Genomic DNA, 22,176 nt, shown 5'->3' on the forward strand with positions numbered 1-22,176 from the left:
CGCCGCCAGAGCATGATTTCTGTTCTTATCCTGAATCAAAGTTCTTAACCTAAAGCATTATTTCTGGGTTACCAGAGTCTTTAACCTGAAGCGTATGTAACCCGAGGTACCACTGTACACGGAAAAGTACAGTATTTTAAGGCAGGATAGAATGCCAAAAAATCAATTACAATTATCACAAATAACAATAAGAGCAGGTAAAAGATGCAGTTAGAGCCCAGAGATTTAAAATTTGTTTTTTAAGGCACAGTGCAGGCTAATAAGTTCCAGATAGTAAGCCAACTAAAGCCAATAGCCTACAAATGCATAAATAGACAAATATGTTTTTAGGTAAAGGTAAAGGGACCCCTGACCATTAGGTCCAGTCACAGACGACTCTGGGGTAGGCTCTGTAGTTTAACCCACAGCGCCACCCACATTTTTACTTATGTTTTTACTTGGTGCCAAAAAAGTACTCTTCTGCAGGCACCAAGGGTACCTCTGAAGAGAGGGCATTCCACAACTAAGGCACTTCTGCCAAGAATGCCCTTTCCCGCAGGGCCATGTATCAGACATTCCTCAATGATAGAATAACCTGCAGCTCTGCCTCTGAAGATTCTGTCACAATTTGAAGCTTCAGGACCATCTCCAATGGCAGCCCCCATGCAGAGAATATTGCAGTTATCTAGGCAGGAATTTAATAACACATCGTTTACCGTGGCAAGGCTATTTCTGTCCAGAAACAGCTACAGCTACCAAACCAGCCAGGTTTCCTCTTCTGCTCTTGCAGAGGAGATCACGAGTTGGTTGTCACAGTACTAAGGATTGCTCCTAATGTAACTTTCTCCAACCAAGGTTGGAAATTGAGCCCTTTGGGGGCTTTTGCTTTTTGTCATTTCTTCTAGATTCCAGCCCCTTTCATAAAAGTAGAAACTCTTATAAGGTCAACCCTCTGGCCTTAAGATGAACACTTCTCCTGCATTTCATGGCACTTGCTGCAAGATGCTATGGGGACCCTTGGGCCAGGGGAAGGTGCCTATGGGAGTCCTGACTCTGCTTCTGTGGGCCTTGGTGCTGTAGGAGCTAGTTCAGGAAGCTCCTGCCTGCCAAGTTCAGGCACAGTGGTCCCCTGCTCATTGGCATCTCAGAGAGGGACCCACTCTGTCTCATTAGCCGGTAGCACCTCAGTCCCTGATTCAGCATCCTGATCTCTGGTGTCATGATGACACTGAAACTAGAAAAAGGCACTCCTCACTACTGAAGCAGCCTGGGCTCCAGTGACAATGCTGGATATAGGAGTAGTCTCCAACTACATACTCACTCTTTCAGGGGAAGTGCAACCCAGTCACAAACTCTGTCTACCCAATTTCCAGGTCTGAAAACCTCCAATCCATAGAACTTTCCCCACTGAAATTCAACATACACCCCACTACTATTTGTCCCAATTTTTTTTTAAAAGTCATATTTAAAACTTGAGGTAAATACCGGTACTCGTTTAAGCTGATGTTTTCAGTGAGGAATACCCCTCACTGCAATGTGGTCTCAATTGGATCTGGATTCCAACCTTCAAGGATGTTTCGCAGTCCCTTGCTGCAAGAAGTGAAGTAACAGGGAACCAGGCAGAGGGCCTTCTCTGCAGTGGCGCCCTCTTTGTGGAATGACCTCCCATCAGATGTTAAGGAGATAAAGAACCACGCAACTTTTAGAAGACATCTGAAGGCAGCCCTGTGTCAATAAATTTTTAATGTTTGACATTTTTTAAATTTTATTTTTCTGGAAGCCGCCCAGAAAATAATAATAAAATTGTTGTTGTTACTATTATTATTTTCTAAACACACCAGGCAGGGTACACACCCTCATTGTAATTTTTACCCCTATCAATATGAGGGATAGATTGAAGATAAGGGTCTGACCATTATCTGGTTAAGTTTGAACTGATGATGGCTATTCGCCCCTGTAAGTGTGGTGGGCCCTTTTAGATGGCCCACCCTCAGAGACTGATGAATCTGTAGTGTCCTTGAAATATCAGAGATTTTCCAGTGGGAAAGGCAGCAGTGCTGTTAATTGTGCCTACTATGTGTATGAGGTTTTATGTCTAGAGGTATATGTGTATTTAAATGAGTTCATAACCTCACTGAGGCAGTGGTCATAACTTGTATGTTGGTGATGTGAACTCAGAGAGATCAAATTTCAAAACTGAATCCATAAGAAGACTAAAAGGTCATTTTGTGATCATTAGAACATGCATAGATGAACCTGGCAGTTTGGTTGTTTTTTAACCCTCTTTTCTAAGCGCCTCTTCATATGTTGAGAAATTAGTTAGCTTTTTCCATATAACACCCATCTGTCAAAATAGCAACTATGCCACTATGTAACTACCCACAGAGCGATTTCTCATGATATGCACATGTTTGCTAATTTTCTGCCTATTTTTTATTGTTGCTGCAATTGAAATGCTTTGCTTTTGTTTATCTGCAGAGTTTGTGGTCCCTACTTCCTAGCTTGCATATTTGAAAGAATGTATGTTTATGCTTGTCTAAGGGAAACATCTGGGTGGGAGAAATTATAAATCTGAAAGCATTAATTAAAAAGATGATAACCAAATGAAATAAATAGGTCCACTGGTATAGCTCTGTTTTATAAATAGTGTGGAGAAAACTCAATGCCTTTGGAAGTATTATTTGAGCATGCATTAGGTGGCAGTAGTGTGTTGTATTTGATGAGAACTCTTTGTCCCTGGTTTTGTTTTGTTTTTACTTTATGTCCTAATGTAGTATAAAAATGGATGAAACATTATGTTTCAATTATTTATAATGTTCTAATTGTTCATAATATATGCCTTATATCTTTAAAATATGTGATTTTGAAATTTATAAATTGTTTTGTGACAGTTTGGTGTAATAATGACTTTTAAATAATAATTTAGCGCACATTGCTGTACTTGCAGTTTGAATGGACATAATGCTGTTTTAAAGAAGTGCCCTGAGAAATGTGTAGATATCATTCTCTCCCTTGAGTCCAAATGCAAAATTTCCACATGTATGTGTAAACTCTTTTTATTAAACAACTAGAGAAGGTGATTGTGTCCTGCTAATTAGAAGTGTGTCACACTTAGGGTTAATTTCTTTTACAATTAGTCAAAGCTAACTAATATTGCATGCAATCTTTGTTTCTCCCTCCTTTTTTCGTTTTTACTCCTTTTCCTTTCTCCTTTAGACTATTTTTAAATATCTAATCAAGTGTTTTGACACTATTTTATTCTTTTCAGCTATATCCATGCTCCTAATGTTGTATACTAGTTACGTTCTTTTAGTTAGTTTGATAAGAGGGGAATGATTTAGTCTCGAGGAGATGTTTATAGAGACTAGGTAGATGTAATTAACCTTTCAGCAAAATGTTTTTAACGTTGACGCCAAATCTTGAACAGGGACAGTTAACTTGTGACCTTTTAGGGTATTCTTTTGCTTCTGTGTGTCTCACAGGTAAAGGAGCTAAGGGAATTCAAAGCTGGTACAGCAATGTCATTAATTTGGCAGAATGATCAATTAATAGAAGAAAAGCATGAAAGCGTTGACAGAACATGCTACCTAATTAGTACCTGATGAACCATGTAGGCCACAGAGCAAAGAGTGCACTGTTGCTTCAGGCTAGCTGTTGTACAAGACCTTTTATGTGCAAGTCATTAAGTCTGTATAGTAGCTAAAGAAAAACACTTCAAATGGATTTTGCTTGGCTGAGGAACTGGTCTTGTGAAGTGTTGAGAAGCCCCCACTGATTTTGCTGGGAACTGGCTAGTTGGTGCTTTACCTCGCTCTCAGACCTGTAATATTGAGCCTCTCCAACTTTATAAGCACAAACGCATGCTTGCTCTGCCTCAGGTTAACGGGTGTACTAAAGGATACGTTTGCACCCTGCACTATGGTTTACAGCTCAATCCTTACCGTGCCTATTCAGAAGCAAGTCCTGTTGGATTCAATAGGGCTTACTCCCAGGCAAGTCAGTTTACAATTGCAGCATGAATCTTTAATTATTTTAAAGTACATTATGTCACCAGCAACAGGCACACCATAACAAAGGGGGCGGGGGTTCATCTTTTTAATTTATACTGTACTTGTGAATCATGACATAAGAACATGTCTTTGGATCATGACTCCTCCACCTCCATCACTCAACCCTGTCGCTGTGCATATAACAGTTATTTGCGTCATTTACTGTTCTGGTTTTGTTTAATCTAGGTTTTAATTTTTAGTCACCAGCCAATTGTAGGTTCCCCCCTCCTGTAAGTTAGAGATTTATGTATTTCAGTGTTTTTCTTTTTTCTTTTCTGCTTTTAAAATAAATTTTATTTAAAGTTTTTGTGACAAACAAAAATAAAAACAAGAGGGGTGGGGTAATTTACAACCACAATGAATCAACATAATTTCAATTACAAACACAATCATTTTACTTTTACATCACATTCTTAATAATTTCCAAATACCACCCTCTATTTCCCTCCCCCCTACCTGATTTCCCCTCATCCATGTGAAATCTTATTGGTATTTATGTTGTTGTTTCTTGTTGTGTTAGCTGTTATTTATACTTAACAATCCTATCCTTTATAATATCATTTTGTATGCTTGCGAGTTTTTCCTTTTACTTATTATGTTAAAATTAATTTCCATATCCATATTTTTCCATATATGTCTCTACACACTCCCACTCTATCTTAATTTTTTGCTTGGGGCAGCCCCTAATTGATGCCGTTAATTTTACCATTTCCATAAATTCACAAATCTTATTTCTCCATTCTGATATTTCTGGTATTTTTCCTGTTTTCCCATTTTTTTGCCACTAATAATCTGGCCGCTGCTGTCGCATAGAGGAATATATTCTTTTTATCTCTGGGAATATCATTAGTTATTAAACCTAACAGATATGCTTCTGGATTTTTGAGAATTGTGCACTTAAATATTCTTTTCAGCTCTTCATGTATCTTGGTCCAAAATTGTTTAATCACCTTACATCCCCACCACATATGATGCATTGTTCCCACCTCTGTTTATGGAGTGTTGATATAAATTTCACAGCTTGTTATTCGATAAGAGAAAATATAATGAAAATGTGTTATTGTTGGTACCTCACCCCAGTAAAATTAGCAAAGATTTATATAAAAAAAAATTCAAACCTTTGTTGGAGGTGTAAAGCAGATGTATTTCAGTGTTTTTCTTGTCAGTCACTGAGGTTATTTCAAAAGGTGGAATAAAAATACATATTTTTTCCCAAAAATGTTCCTTGAGTTCCACTCCCAAATTGGAGACTATTTTTTTTGCTGATTTCCTCTTCCTGCCTGCAGACTCCAGAATATCTGCTCTGGAAAATTGGAGAGTCTCCAGAACAGAGTGGGAAGGGCAGAGGAGGAAGAGGGGGGTTGACCAAAATCCCTTGCCTTTCTTTGTACAGGAGATTCCATGAGTAGAAGATAATAATTTAAATAATTTTATTATTTGTATCCCACCCATCTGACTGGGTTGCCCCAGCCACTCTCAGCGGCTTCTCTGGATTCAACCCTGAAATTCACAGAAGGGCAACTCTGGATCTAAGCCATTATAAATGCATAAGCCCAGGTATCAGTGCAGCCTTGCTAGAAACTTCCTGATGTAAGAACAACATTTGTGCTAATTAAAAGTGTTTTATATAGTACAGTACTCCCCTGAAGAATCCATAAATTTATTTAGCTTTAAACATGGATTCCTTGATGGCAACAGTGTTCAGGAGTGCCTTGCCCATTTGGGGCTACCAGTGTCTTATTTCTGATGATGTCAGACCTGACAGTGGTCGCATGCATCTAGATTGGATTGCTACAGTGCACTCTACTTGAGGTTACTTTTAAAAGTCTGAAATTTTTGTTGTTCCAGATAGTAGCAGCAATTTATAGGATTACATTACTATCCAGCAACACCCACACTAGTTACCAGCTTGTTTCCTATCACTATACGAACTGTTGGTTCTTTCCTTTGTAAAACCTGAAATGACTTGGACCTGCCAGATCGTCTTGTATGTATTAGATCTGGTAAGGAAAATCTGGTAAGGAAGTTCTGGTATGGAAGTTCTTCTCTGTGTCTCATCTTTGGTGGTGAAGGGGTTAATTAGCTAACCTGTATATATTTACCTGAATGTACTGTTAGTCCAGAAGTATAAAAGAACTCTTTCTTATGGAGGCTTTTGCTGTGAACTTTGATCTGCATTGCACTCCTTACTGTGTAAGCTATGACTAAGAGTCTGGAGATAACAGTAGAAGATCAACCTTGCACAGAGAGTAACTATCTAGGTCAGAGACAGATAGGATGGCCTTGCTGAAGTGCGCATGAACCAACTCAGGGCTAAATGTCCTTTTGCCTTATATGTACAACAGGAAATGTTCCTTATATGGACAAGAGGCAGATTCCTGGGGTGGGAAGATGAGCCAGGGAACTGTCTATAAGAACTGTCTGAAAATTGACTAGCTTTTGTACTTGCTTGGATGTCTGAACACCGCAAGTGCCTCTGCATGCAGAAAATAAATCTTTCTCTCTCTGAAGCCAGCAGCCTCAGGTGTCTTTTCTGCTTCCATGTTTTCTCATCGGGTGCAACCGTGGGAACCCGTAGGGGCAAATAAGGCTTCAGTGGAAGTAAGATTGATCGGGGTTGGCAATGCTGCAGTAGATCCAGCCTTGACTCTCTGTGACAGAAGAGCTCCTTCAGTACATGGAGTGAACCAGAATCCAGAAGAAGTACTTCACTGGAAGATGGCCAGGATTGTTACTTTTACCAATTCTTCTTTCCACCTACAACCATCACCCACACTGTTTAGGAGATTCCGCCAGCCCTTTGCAGTAGCTTTTCAAGAGACCATTCACAGACAGAGAGGGGGAAGAATTAGTGAAAATTGCTCCACTGCCAGTGGAATTCAGGGCCTTCCCAGTGTTATGGAATGTCTCACCCCATTAAGTTCAGGTGTCTGTATCTTTGATTGCCATTTGCTGACTTGTGAAATTACTACTACTACTACTATTTATGTTGGCTTCTCATTTGACTGAGTTAGTTTTTCAGGCTTTGTCCCTCTCCCCTCCCTGTGGTGACTTCTCTCACAAATTGGCAGAGCTGTTTCACAGCAGATCTATGTGCTGTATGCTTTACCTTGATACAGTAGGTATCCTAAATAGCCACATTTTGGAGTGCATGATATATGAAATGCAGCTGTGAATATTGGCTACAAAAATCAAAGTATTTGGGTGAATGTAGGCCCCTTATACTTAAATCGTATTAATTCCCTCCATTTGTAACCAGATACTGATGTTTTCCACACTTCAGTTTTTAATACTATGCTGCAAAATAGCTTCAGCTACACTACAGGGCAGTGTTAGTAGTTCAAAGGGATGTGTGCACACTAACTGTGCATGTACTTTCTCCTTTTCAGCAGCTCCTCCTTCCCCCACCCCCTTCCTCAAATCCTTCCAAATCTTCTTGCACAAAGATTGAGCTTCTGAGCATGTGCTAGATCATGGCTAGTAGGAAATTTCAAAACTTACTACCACTGAAAATGTGAGTATGGCTAAAAAATATAGTGTCGCTTCATTTGAAATTTCATTTCCTTAAAGTCACCCAAACTGAGCAATCATGAGTAGCAAATACAGCACTTTGGGAATTAAAAACTTGAAATGTAACAGTAAAACATTTTATAGATCTAATGCTTTATTATCTGAAGTTTATAGAACTTTTACACAGTCAAATAGTAGGGATATTACTATATTTGAACTGAGTCATACAGTTTCAGTATTGCTGAGTTGCCAGGGTGGGGGGTTGTCTGTATGCCTGAGCCCCTTTCTAATTCCTGGATCCAGCATGGATTCAGTTTCTGGAATAGCCAGGATAGCTTCCTGGTGACGTAATGGCCCTCTAAGTATGAAATATCAACAACCTCAGATATGCTGATGACACAACCTTGATGGCAGAAAGTGAGGAGGAATTAAAGAACCTCTTAATGAGGGTGAAAGAGGAGAGTGCAAAATATGGTCTGAAGCTCAACATCCAAAAAACTAAGATCATGGCCACTGGTCCCATCACCTCCTGGCAAATAGAAGGGGAAGAAGTGGAGGTACAGGTGAACTAACCTAGATAGAGTTTTCTAAAGAGGGGTGCCATGGAAAGCAAGCAGTTTTGCCAGTGGCCATCTGTCTGACCTCCAAAGTGTGGGCACCTGTACAAGGGCCTCCAAAAGTAATTTTACTGCGTGGATGGGTTCATGTGGGGGAAGGGACTTCTTCGGGTCATCCAAATTACCCATGCATTACCCATTAGAGTTAAAGGACCCTAGTGTCTCCAAGTTAAAGAAAGAAGAATGCTCTAACATATGCCCTTAGGCCAAGTAATAATTGTGTTTAAGTAGACAGATTAACAAGGATTTGATCCTGGATTTCTGAGGCCCACACCCCAAGCTTTTTAACAGCAAGGTGCCAGTTGAAGTAAGGCATATGCTTGCTTTCCTAGAATATGTTTTCCTTAGGCTTTTCTTACACTTGGGATTTTTGAAGCCAATATTTGGATCCCAATTGTGTTAACCTATTTTCAGAAAAATCAATTTTACTTAGGCAAGCAATTCATCCTGTACCCCACCCCACCCCTGGCCCCAGACAGGAATCGAAAATAGATTTAGAATGTTGAGTCTAAATACACCTACTTTAACATTGCTGAAGAACATTTAATTCACTTCTGTGCTCAGCACCTTTTTCAAGTTCGGGATCTTAGTCTCCACAGAGCCTTTGTGGTTCCACTGTACTTTGAAACAATAAGTTCCTAGTGGAAGTTGCTATTTATGCACGAAGGAAAGGACCTGCACTGTGGCAGTGGCTTGGCTCTAGAACAGGGGTCAGCAACTTTTTTCAGCTGTGTGCCGGTCCACCGTCCCTCAGACCATGTGGTGGGTCAGACTATATTTTGAAGAGAAAAAAAATGAACGAATTCCTATGCCCCATAAATAACCCAGAGATGCATTATAAATAAAAGGACACATTCTACTCATGTAAAAACACACTGATTCCTGGACCATCCGCGGGCCGAATTGAGAAGGCAATTGGGCCACACCCGGCCCCCAGGCCTTAGGTTGCCTACCCCTGCTCTAGAAGGCCCTCCCTGCAAAAAGTACAACTGGCACTAAGACATTGTTTATTGCCCAGACACTTAAAAATGTGGTGTTCTTTTTGTCCTGCTAGTTAGCTTTTATCAAACTTTTTGGTTCGTTATTTCTTATGAAGTTTGTCAGATTTGTTATTGTGTGTGAATTAATGCTAATTGTACACCATCCTGGAATCCTTGGGTGAACAGTAAATATTTTAAATAAATAGGAAATAATACAGCCGGCTTTTTTATAAATAATATATACAAATTATATATGCTGACTTACTGTGGTGCCTAGCTGGCTAGTGTTGGACTAGTGTCCCTTTGCTACATTCTAGTTTGGGGGGTTTTCTGATTTAGCAAGTGCATGAAAGCCTGTTTGTATGCTAAGATGTAAGACTAGGATCTCCTGAGATGGATCAGGAGTGAAAAAAGACAAATCATTATAGAAATTTGAAGTACTTAACATTTTTTTCATGGTTTGTGCCATTACATTACAGGAGACCAAGTCACACATCCAAACAGGGTGCTTTCCTTCTTCCTTCTTTCCTTCTTCCAGTGAACCCTTCCACTGTAGATTATGACATAAAATGAATATGGAGACAAATCTGCACTGCAGATATGTCTGTAGTTCCTGTTGAATCTTTTGCAGTTACTGGGGCCACATTTCACATTGAGACTTTGCCACACGATCCCTCCTGTAGGTGGGATCACATATAAAAAGAGATGGCCAGTTTGCATCTGTGAACAGATGTTGTCCTCCAAGTCTAGGGAAAGATGTCGGAAGCATTGGGGACAGATAAGGAACTTTTTGTTGAAAGACAAACTTGGAAATCTCTGCCCATATTCCTAGTAGCTATCTAGCAGTTGCCAAATTGTGTGAAGAAGACTAGTTGGTCATTATAATCTTAAGATTGTGCACACAATCCACACACACAAAAATAGTAGTCATGCCAAGCTATGTTTTTCTCCTTTATACATTACAAATTCTAAACTCATGTATGACTTTTTCATTTGGAATGGTGCTTCCTCAGAATTTTGTACCTTAGTTTAAAAAATCATTATGTTACATTATGGGGATGTGTTGAGTTAACGGTAGGATATATGTTTTTAAAAAGAATATTTGAGAGAACTGTGACAAATGGCATTAGAATTCTATGTTGTTTGGGGAGGTGGTTTCTTTTGGTGACACCTATACAAATACTAGAAATTCAGATCATTTCTTATATATTTACTAAAATTAATTAATTTTACAATCCTGTGTTCAGCAAAACTAATGCAGAAATTACTATATCATTTTGCCTTTACACATGTTACATTTTAGCCCTGTCCCCAAACATTATTTCAAAACTGAAAACAGCACAAAATGTTGTATCCAGTGACCCATGACTTTAGAAGTTTGGAAAGGCTTTTTATTCACTGGATTGGAATAAATTAAAGATGGTGAATTGTAGATTAAAAATAGAATTACATTTATGGTAAATTTATACCCCATTTTGTATCTTCTGTTGACTGTTTCAACACCAAAACCTAAAAATTAAAAAGGTAACCACAGAAAAATTATATGTTATTTACATTAGGCTAAAAAAATAATAATAATGTTAAATCTAAATAGTCTTCCCCTTACTTCTATTTTTTATTTTTATTTGTGTATACCTATTTCTGTTTGCATTAGTCATTCTCTCTAGGTAAATTGTCCATAAGACCAATGATTCCATCAGCAAATTATCCAGAAAATGCTGTCAGTGCACATTGTGACATTTGTGCCACTGGTGTATTTGCTGCTATTCCAGTGGTCTAATTAACCTGGCAGCAATCTCTTGTGGCCAATGCTGCTTCCTTTGTTTGTTTTCCTTGGCACCATAGTTCAGACCTATACATCCTCCATACACTTAAAATAGATCTCATATTTACTATTGATTTCCCCCGTCATCCCCCCTCCCCTTTCCTTTTCCTTCTTTTGATTGGCAGTATCATCCAGACAAACAGAGCGCAGATGTGCCAGCAGGAGAAGTGGAGGCGCGCATGCAGAGGTTCATCGAAATTGATCGAGCGTGGAAAATTCTAGGGAATGAAGAGACAAAAAAAGAGTATGACCTGCAGCGGCGTGGTAGGTTCCTGCCAAGGAGTGCTGTAGTAGTAGCAGCAGCAGCTTTTGAGAGCAGAAGCTGGAGTGGTAGCTCAGTGGTATTTTTTCAAAATGCTTTTTGTTTGACCGAAACACTTCATTTGCTCTTACCCACTTCCATATTTAGATACATTATTTATACTGATTACTCCATATCCATTAAGCAGTAAAAACATTAAATTACTTTTGACAAAGCATTAGGTGGTAGCTGTTATACTAATTCTAATGAATGTAGAACTTGGATGATAATAATGACTTAGTTTAGCCATTTCTCATTTGACAGTATTTAAAGCAGTTTCATTAAATGTTCTTAATTACTTAAGTTATGCCCTTTGCTACCTTCTGTTGCTGCATTTTAGATACAGGTTTTGAGTAATCTGTGTCAAAGGTAAACTGCTGCATATTTATAAACACTTCACAATCATTAAAGTGTATCCTTTCTACCAGTCTTTAGTCGAGCATATTTCAGAATATTTGTCATAATGCATCCCTGGTATAAGCATCTAAGCAAGCAAGTTATATTCCAGTTAAATTCATTAACCAGGCAGCTCCAGCACACACGCACACACACACACGCACACACATATGTATGTACATCTTGGGGAAAATAGCATCTTAAAACAGTGACAGGCTGTTGTGAGAAAGAAAGGGGGAAATGTAGGTCAGGTCTGTCACACATGGGCTACCATTACATGAAGTGATAGGCTGTCTTTCTGCTCTGGCCTCAGGATAGGAGTCCCTCAGCCTTCCATTAGAACCTTCAATAAATGTATATCCACCCTACATGTTAATGGGGGGAGTCAATAATAGTGTATTGCCTGTGGGGAAAACACTCAGTCGCACTCTGCGGTAACACACTCTGGTCCAGCATTGACGTGTAGCTACCACCACTTTTCAGTGTGTCTGATAAAAGCTCACTGTCTCTGCAGCATGTTATTGAATTCCCTTCCATTGTACGCTGGCACACCATCAAACCTTTCTCTCTCTTGCTGTTTTAAGTTCCCTGCTGTTAAGGTTGCCACAATTTTATTTGAGAAACAAAAGCTTAGTCAGCGTGGCTGGCAGATACACATAATCAACGGAATAATATACGGTGCATACAAGCTTATTTTTTAAATCATGAATTATTTGGTGTATATATTTCTCTCTTTTTTTCAAAATGTGTTATTTGGGATGTTAGATGTTAAACTGAAATGGGCAAAATTATTTCTGAACTAGGTTTATTTATTTATTTAGGCTTGTAGCTTAATAGAAAGAGCAGCTGGTTTTGCCAAGAGAGAGAGGGAGAGAGACTAACTTGGAGCTGGGGTTAAAAAATTTCCCTTGTGTAAAAATTGGCAGAAAGATATTTGTTTATGTTCTGTCCATTTTGTAGTTACACTTTGAGATATACACTCTAGCATAAAAGTCAGTTCAGTCAATTAAGCTTTATGTCCTTACAAGTAACACACTGAAAATGACATTTAATGCGTATTTTAATTTTTGAAATTGTGAAGCTTTTTCAGATTTGCTTTTTTAAATGTTTCGTGCTGCTAACCATTCAGATGAGCAAAGTGTGTGGAATTTGCTTTGATTGAAATCTACAGGCATTGATTCTGTGCAACCTTTGTTTTTCTAGTGAGGCTTGAAGGGACTTGGAAAAGAGAGATTGGGTAGTAGTAGTGGCTGTGTAACTTACGTTGCAATCAGTGGAGTGTCAGCAAGGATGCATAGAATACACAACTTTTGGTTTTTGCTAAAGTTGATGTGTTGTTGCAGTATACCAAAACAATTTTATTGAGAGGAATTGGTTTAAAGGAAAGCAACTAATTTTAAATCCCTTTAAATCCATTGGGATCTACTGGGCATTTATAATCCTGTTCTTCCAAAACAATACTTGCTGCTGTTAAAGTGATTACTGAAAATGGGAAGCTTATTGACAAACCTGCCTGATAGTTCAGTGGTTGAGAACAACTGCGGAAGAGCAGTTGAAGAGCTGGAACTCGACAATAAAACACATGCTTTCTGTGCAAAAAATTCAATTCCCATCATATCTCAAGGAAGGTCTGGGCAAAAACTTTGTGTTGAAAACCTGGAGATCCATTGCTAGTCAGTCTACCAGTATTTATAGAACAGCTTCCCATGTTTGAGATGATCACTGCTCCCTCCTTAGCTCCTCAGTTGGTAGGAAGTCTGGGATTTGATTTGTCTCTGTGCTTCTGGCACAGTGCCTGAAAGTCATTTGCTCACCCCCAGCCTCCCTTCAGCTTGAAGCTAGCAGGCAGAATTGGTACCGTACTTGCAATTGTGCTGGTTTTTAGAAGCCTTTGGAAGATTCTGGGAAGGATTCCACACATCCCTCTTGGTTTCCAAGATGGGGAAGATGAGAGGATTTCCCAGCTCCTTATTTTTCTAGAAGAAAAGCACTGGTTGTGGGGGGTTGGGGTGAGCGGTGGGTGAAGGAGAACTTTGGGCTAACAGAGAGGATGGGGTTGGCAAGGGGAGAGTTGGTGTGTAAGCTGAGATGGAGGTGTTGAAGGGTTGGGGTTGAAGGAGTTGGTCAGGGATGAGAGGGTAGAAGGGGGTGGGGGGTTAAAGAAGCTGTGAGTGGTTGGGGGTTGGGCAAGGTGTAAATGGAGGATGTTGGAGAATTGGTGAGGGTGGCAGGTAGGGAGGGATGGTGAGAAACATGAGCAGGGGTGACAGCCCCTAATATTTACACACAGTAACAAAGATCTCAACCTGTTATATTATTATGATAATTTAAAAATGACAACCAAATGGCCAAGAATATTAATTCTGATTGCAATGTTGTAACACAACCATTCCTAAACAAGCACCTCTGAATTGTGATAGAACTGTGAACCGAGAATTGGCCATTTTATTTGTTTGTTTGTTTGTTTGTTCATTTATTTAAATTATTTTTATTGTATACTACAATTTCATTATAAAAATCAAAGCAGTTTACACCAATTACACACAATAAAAACCATATAAAGATTAAAAATTGCAAATTGTCAGTTAACCATATATAACTGAATATAATCTAATATAAATTATTGTGAGGAAAAGTCCAAAGAACAACATAAAAATGAATTTATTCTGATCTTCCAGTTTAAATGGTGTGATTTTGCAGTGCTGTGAAATATATGTATTGATCAAGCCGCATCTCATGAATCTTTCTCAGGTGCTAGAATCTGAAAGAAAATCTGAAGCTCCTCAATCTTTATTATTATTTCTAGAGCTGGACTTAAGGGAAGGGTTCTTGCCATTAGGACTTACACGCCCCCCCTGCACTACCAGGAGAGTTTAGTGGGTTTCAGCCAAGGTTCAGCCTGAATGGTAGAAGTGTATTCGTGGCCCTACAGTGTTCATAAACATGTACATCATACTCAAACCATATATTAGCACAACACCAAGTTACAGCAAGCCTCTACCCCCTCTTCTGCTTCTTGTATGGCTTTTAGTTTTGCTTAATGGGGGCTGTTCTTCCTTCCCCCTGCCCCACCTTCTGGAGCAAGGCTTTTGGGGAAGGAAAAGACCCCTGTCTGAAACCCTGGAGAACCAACTGCTGCCAGTCAGTGTAGACAATACTGAGCTAGTCTTTCTTGCAAAGTGTTACTGAAGTTTGCTTCTAATAGTTATTTAATGCTGTTTAAAAGATTCCCAGCATCCCTTTTAATTTTCTTGAATTTTAGGCTTGTAAGACATGCAATGAAGAACCTCCGGTCCATGGGCCAACTTTAGCCCACAACGGGTACAATTTGACATGTGAGGCCCTTTTCCTTCATGTCCATCATCTGACAGACATAAGGGTGGGGTTAAATCCTGTGTTGGCTGTGTGTGCCTGTCCCCAGTATGAACAGAAGTGTGCATCCCAAGTGAGCCGAGTTCAGCCCTGCTCATCTGGTGATGAATAGGGCTTAAATCATGCTCAGGTCAGCAGGATTCCATGCAAACCTGATTACATCACAATCTCCTGCTAAAATGGAGTCCATCCATCCCCCATAATTTTAGCACTCAACCCTGATAAAACATGGGGCTTCCCTTTTAGCAGCTTCTGATGCGCCCTCCTCACTGAATGAGTAAAGAACTGCATATCCACTCACTATGTAGTATTACTCAAAATTCAGCGAGGGATCAAAGGACACACAATGTAAAATCAGTATTTATTTAGAAATAGGATTTTTTAGATATAACCCATTGTATGGGTACAGATTACCAATTTACTACACAGCTTCACCAGTATCTTCCAAGTGGTAACATGCATATGGTGAACCCTTAGTAAATGTTTGTAGGGATCCACTTTTTACATTCTGTGGATTTCCATAGCTTTGTTCTTGTTCTCCAACTTCTCCTGCAAAGAGAAGGCAGAAAGGACATATGGGAGGTTCTCAAAGGTCTCTCATCCATTGTAATAGCCTGGCATACTGAGTCCTCAAGCACACAGATTTGAGTTGTGTTGGAGATTGAACAAGGCTTTGTTATGGTCTATGAGTGATAGACTTCAAATTCCCTGGAATATACAGTGGTTGGTTCGGTTGTGATACAATATTGCCCAAATTCCATAAGTGACATTAAAATAAACCTAAATCTTATTACATATATATTGGCAAAGAACAACAGAGTATGTAATCCATGGAATTGGATAGAAAAGATAGAAGGAACTGAAGAAGGAAAACTCGTACAGTATTAGTATTTTTGACTGGTTCCATCTACTGTAGTATTTCTTCTAATGATTTGGAGCATCAGCATAATTGCCAAAATGGATTAAGTTGATAAGAGAAGATAAAGCTTCCTTCCCCCTCATTCTCATTTATTACTATTTCAATCTTAGATGTAAGTGGGTTAACTTTGTTTTAATATATATCTATTTAATGTACTGGAGGTGTTCAGAATAGGTTAGGTCAAAGAGGTTTTATTGATCCAGTAATTATATCTAACTTGTCTGATTTGTTTTAATTGCCTTCATTAAGATTAATTTAGATGAAACTCATTCCCTGGAGATCTATAGTGTAGATTTCAGGTAAAATTAGAATCACAATTTAATGTTGCAAAAAGGAGGCAGAGACCACAGGCCAACTTGATACTGGATAATCGGCCGCTAATTAATGAATTGCATGGGGGGAAATCATGCTTTAATATTAAAGTGCTAATTAGATTTTTTTCACCAATACATGAGGGCAGTTAAAATAAGTGTTTAATTTCACTACCAATACATTATTCATAGTTAACTACTATGGTAGCAGACTGGTTGCACCAAAATGAAGAACATCAGGATAACCTTTGTTCTAAAACAGTTTGTCACAAATGCATGCATACTACTCCTGACAGAATGTGGACCACAATTGCCAAGTTGCAGTATGAGTCCCTACATTTTTGCAGTTTAGCATGGTACTATCAAATTCAGATTACTAGTTGAGAGCTGCTTTCTTCGCAAATTGGCATTTGTTTTAAGTCTGACTTAGCTCCTTTCCAGTATTCTCTGTTACCAGTACAGTGGTACCTCTGGTTAAGTACTTAATTTGTTCTGGAGGTCTGTTCTTAACCTGAAACTGTTCTTAACTTGAAGCACCACTTTAGCTAATGGGGCCTCCCACTGCTGCTGCGCCGCCAGAGCACGATTTCTGTTCTTATCTTGATGCAAATAACCTGAAGCGTTATTTCTGGGTTAGCGGAGTCTGTAACCTGAAGCGTATGTAACCTGAGGTACCACTGTAATCTGAAATCATAAACTAGGTATAGTGAATTACGGTAGTATTCATTTGCTCATAGAATATTGTATACCAAAGCACAACTGTGATCAAAATATTATATAGCGCCAATGTGATTTTAAGTATCTGTATTAGTTTTAAATCAAGGGTGTGTAACATGCACACCATGGGTCAAACGAGGTCCTCCAGGTCTTTCTGTCATCCTAGGCCATGCCCCTCACCATCCTTGATCTGTACCCTCATTGAGTGCCTTGGCTTATCTGGAATATGTCAATGAACTGAGATACTGCCTCTTGCTTGCTTGAATGGATAGCTGTGTGTGCAGAAACCTGACTTGCATGGCCGGGATTTTGCTTACTGTACATGGAAAGTAGCCACATCTGTTGCATTGGCCACTTTTGGCTTTGGCCTGGCCACCACTACCATACAGCCCCAAGGCTGACTATGAGAGATTGTGTAAGGTCCTCGGTTAGTTGCTCATGAGTAACCAGGCAAAACTCCAACCTTTCCTTTAGTAGTTTTATTGTGCATACTATGTACAGTGCAGAGCATACAAGTTCATATCTTTATCAAACGTTGGCAGAATCCGGGAATGGCCCCTTCCGGTTCTGACCCCAACAAAAGAGTTTCAGTATATGAAAACCCCGCCTCCCATCCTTTCGTTTCACCCCTCGACGCCTTTGGGGCGACGGAAGCAGCATGTCTCCTTCATCGCCCCTTGGGCTAGGGGAGTGCAGGGTCTCTCCAGCATCCTCAGAGCCTCAACCCTCCATCCCCTGAAACCCATGCCCCTCCCAGCTGGAAGCCTCGCTGCTCCCTCCGCTGCCAGAGGAGGTGCTGCTGGTCAGGTGGGGCCGGGGCTCTCTCTGGCATCCCAAAAGCCCTTCCACCACCTTGCGCTGCACCAGGGACAGTTCCCTGACAGATTGTGACCATTGGACTGGCGCAAGTTCCCAATTTTTTAAAAAAATGTTGGAGAAAATAAGGAACTCTAGTACAGTAGTACCTCGGGTTAAGAACTTAATTCGTTCTGGAGTTCCGTTCTCAGAGTCGTCTTTCTCAAAGGCCTTAGTGGCTCGTTGCACCGCCCTCTCAGGAGCGCCCCAGCGAGTGGGTCCTCACTCAAGGTGCAGTGTGTGGCCGGCTGCAGAGGGTGCATAGCGAGTGCTACTCCTGCCGCTTGCAAGAAGTTGGGCTCAGCAAAAGTTCCAGGCAGAGCGGCACGTCTACAGCCAATCATCAGGAAAGACAGTTGCCAGGCAGGAGCTGGGGCGGCGGGCAGGCACGCCTCTCTTCTGACCCCTCCGCTGGCAGCAGGGGCAGAAGGAACCGAGTGCGCCAAGCAGGTGGCCAGGCCTCCGCACCTGCCCCAGTGTGCTCTCTCTCTCTCTATCTCTCTCTCTCTCTCACTCACACACACACATTCTCCAGGTTGCAATATATCTGATCTCCCCGTTGCATCCTCTTCCTCCGCCGCTGCTGCCTTTCCCTCGGCCGCGGGAATCCCCTCAGCCGCTGCCCATGGTGGGAGCAGCTCCCAAGGGGCCTCCTCCGCGTCACCAGTGCCCACCGCCACCACTCCCCGCGGCACAGGCGGCGGTGTAGCAACCGCCTCCTGCTCCTCGGGCTACTGGGTGGTAGTGGGCTGTCGTCAGGCAGCGGAGGAGGCGCCCCAGAGCCTCAAAGCAAGCACGGGGTTCCAGTAGTCTGGTCAGCCACGCTGCGTCCACATCAGTGGCGTCTTCTGTGGGCGACAGCTCCCAGGGCTACAAGGTTGTCTGCGAGTTGGGCCCCGAGTTCTAAATTCTGGGAGCGGGAGGGTGGCGCCAGAGGGATCTTTGCACCACGGTGCCGGTTATGCTTAAGATGGCCCTGTCCGTTCTTAACCTGAAACTGTTCTTAACATGAGGTACCAATTTAGGTAATGGGGCCTCCTGCTACCGCTGCGCCACCGCCACACAATTTCTGTTCTCATCCTGAAGCAAAGTTCTTAACCCGAGGTACTATTTCTGGGTTAGCGGAGTCTAACCTGAAGTGTCTGTAACCTGAAGTGTCTGTAACCCGAGGTACCACTGTATTCCAGAGTATGTATAGCAAGGCAAGTGGAACAAACTGTTCTGTTATGTTGTTTCTTACCAATTTTACATCATTTTGATAGAGTGTAGTTGATCCAGTAGGGGCTGAAGCTGTTAACTGATAAATCTGATAAATCACTTACCACCCTGTTACACTGTGTCTACTCATTTTTGCAAGGTATAATACCTGTATATGACATCAGACCTAGCTGTTACTATTTTCTCCTAGCTTTGTTTATTAATCTGTAAAGGGTAAAGGCAAAAAGCTGGGAGAGAATAGATCAATATATACAGAAGTTGTATATGATCAGAAATATACATACTACTTAAGACACGTGGGGATATAGACAAGCATGACAGGTGAACTATGGTTCATACTTCTGAAAGAAGCCCATTCTTCATTAGACTTGAGACAGCAATTTTTAAATAGTAGGGAGTTGCAGCTAAAAGTGTGTCAATCTTGGATATTGCCACGTGTGTGTGTGTGTGTGTGTATACACACACACACACACACACACACACATACCAATTGCTTGTATTTGAAAATAATAATAATAGAGCGTATAGAGGTACATGTATTGTAGTTCTCTCCTAACAGAGGCATCTATATTCAGGTTTGTGAAGGGGGGAAAGTACCTAATGTGCTTGGTACTGGGCACTGGGGTATAGGACTAGATCAGGGGATTTCAAATTTGAGAGCTTGAGGAATTATACATCTTGCACAGAACCCGAGAGTTCCCAGTCAATATATCTACCATGGAACCTGGTGTTTCAGAAAAAAATTAATGAAACATATTGACCTAGGAGCCAAACATGGAGGGTGGGACGAGTACATTTTACTAGGGTCCAGAAGGGGTGTGCAACTGCATTTTTAGGTGGAAAAATTGAGGCTTAATTGAAATTCATGCTTGGAGATGTTGGTGCAAACTTAATTCTCAATATCTGTACGTAGTGGTCAGATCAAATGAATGGTTGGATATTAAGCTGTGTTAGAAGAAGCAACATTCTCAACCATAAATTACTGACTATGCCCTGTGGAGAGAACTTATATAGGAACTTCTAGTGCACTTTTATGCCCGCCCCCACCCACATGTTTGCTTCTAGCCCTGGAGTTCTTACATTTGAAAGGCGCATAGGAAACTGTCTGTCTTATACCACTCGAATTGTCTTGAACAGAATTGTTCTCATCACCTGCTACCTGATCTTTTTTTAACTGAAATCCTAGGGTGCTCTAAACAGCATTTGTCAGTACATCCATATACAGTATAATGAATATAAACATTTGCTACTCTGTATTTGGCTAGAAATTAAAATCAGGCAGGCACAAAACGCAAGGAGCTTGAACTTGTGACTTCCTGTTGACGATCAGGGACATGAGTGTGTAGAGCAGTGTTTTTCAACCACTGTTCCGTGGCACACTAGTGTGCCGCGAGATGTTGCCTGGTGTGCCGTGGGAAAAATTGTGTTTATTTGATTCCTATTCAAGAGAATTACTTTATATATAGTCAATATAGGCACAGAGTTAAAATTTTTAACATTTTCTAATGGTGGTGTGCCTCGTGATTTTTTTCATGAAACAAGTGTGCCTTTGCCCAAAAAAGGTTGAAAAACACTGGTGTAGAGAAGCAGATGAAAGCTGAAAGGGCCTTGTTCTGTTCCTTAAGAAAGCTTTAAGACTTTTGACCTAAGTTACCACCCCAAACCCTGATGTAACTTAAATATTTAAAACATTTGGGCACTGTAATTACTGTCCTGCCCAATGAAGACTTTTTTCCTACCAAGCAATAGCTTAAGTCTTTCCTATCCTCTCTTGCTTCCATTCATTTATTGTAAGAAGTGAGGTGGAGTCAATTTTTGAGATTTGCCTGCTTTACCAGTTTTCTTTCCAATAGTGAAGCACATAGGCTGTAATATTAAGGTGCTGATTAAACTCACATATACATACTGTACATTAGTAACGGATATGAACTCTGCTATTTTTAAGCAGCATTTGGACACTGTTTGGCATGGAGTCTACTAGTTTTGAACAGTCCCTGTTGATTTTCGGATCCCTGTACCACACTTGAATCAGGGCCTGAATGAGCTTCTCCATAGTCGTAGTCTGCAACTACGTAGGCAACTTTTGCATATAGCCCACAAATTCTCAATGGGATTTACGTCTGGGGAATTCCGTGGCCAATCAAGTACCTGTATTTGCTGCTCTGTCATGAATTTCTTCACCACTTTTGATGTGTGACAGGGGGCTAAGTCCTGCTGCAATATCCCAGTACCGTCAGAATACCTCTTTTCCAACTCTGGAATAACTTTCTTTCGTAGAACCTCAATATATTGTGGCGAGCGCATCATTCCTTCTATTGGCTGCAGATGTGAGGGCGATCTAGCTGCGACATCTGTCACTCCATTGATCGCCAGGGTTGATTCGGCTATTGGCTGCAGGCTTCCAACACCATAATAACTGAAACATCCCCAAAACATCTTTTGTGGGTGCTTGACAGACTGATTGATGTGGCATAGAAAACATGCTTTGTTTCAATTAATTTGCACAAGGGTGTACAAGGTTTGAATTAACTTTATGCTGTAAGTTGCTTTGGACTTCTCTGTGTGTGAAAAGCAACAAATATAATAAAGTTTATATGACTATGAACTTACAGCGTCTGTCTCACATTCTGCTATTCAAACTGAATGCCTGTTTTATTTTCTTAGAACATGAATTAACCCAAGGATGGCCTGTGGATGCTCAGGTGTCACTTGAAGATATGGCCTGGAATCTCAGTAAGATATCATGTGGAACTGGTTGATGAGTAAACTGAATTGTTAATGTAGGAATAAGAAGAGTCCTGTTGACATACCAAGAATCCATCTAGTCTAACCTGTTTCCAAGAGCAGTCAGCCATGTGCTGTGGAGAAGCCCAAAAGCAGGGCATGAAGACAATAGTACTTCACTGCTGGCTGCATCCTTGAGAATGGGTATTCAGAGACAGTCTCTGTCCCTGGAGGTTCAGTGGGTATCAGCCATATCAACCATGATATTGTCTAAGCCCCTTTTATAGGTATAGATGCCAATGGTTCTCATACCTTATGGCAGTAATTCCGTATATTCATTATGTATTGTGTGAAGTAGTACTTCTTCTGTCCTGAATCTTATGGCAATCAGTTTCATTGAGTA

General features: G+C 40.6%; 1 protein-coding gene across 4 annotated transcripts in view; it reads left to right on the plus strand.

The window, feature by feature from the left end:
- Nucleotides 1–22,176, plus strand: part of DNAJC24 (DnaJ heat shock protein family (Hsp40) member C24) — a 37,337-nt gene that overhangs the window by 12,993 nt on the left and 2,168 nt on the right. For 3 of the 4 annotated variants that reach the window (XM_033151313.1, XM_033151297.1, XM_033151305.1), the window contains exons 3-4: nucleotides 11,086–11,224; nucleotides 21,714–21,782. In XM_033151313.1, the coding sequence (XP_033007204.1) occupies nucleotides 11,086–11,224; nucleotides 21,714–21,782 (208 nt within the window). The remainder of the gene's footprint in view (nucleotides 1–11,085; nucleotides 11,225–21,713; nucleotides 21,783–22,176) is intronic. The other variant, XM_033151322.1, reaches the window with a different exon arrangement.

Source organism: Lacerta agilis, chromosome 1, assembly GCF_009819535.1.
Source record: "Lacerta agilis isolate rLacAgi1 chromosome 1, rLacAgi1.pri, whole genome shotgun sequence".
In the NCBI taxonomy this organism is placed as follows: domain Eukaryota; kingdom Metazoa; phylum Chordata; class Lepidosauria; order Squamata; family Lacertidae; genus Lacerta; species Lacerta agilis.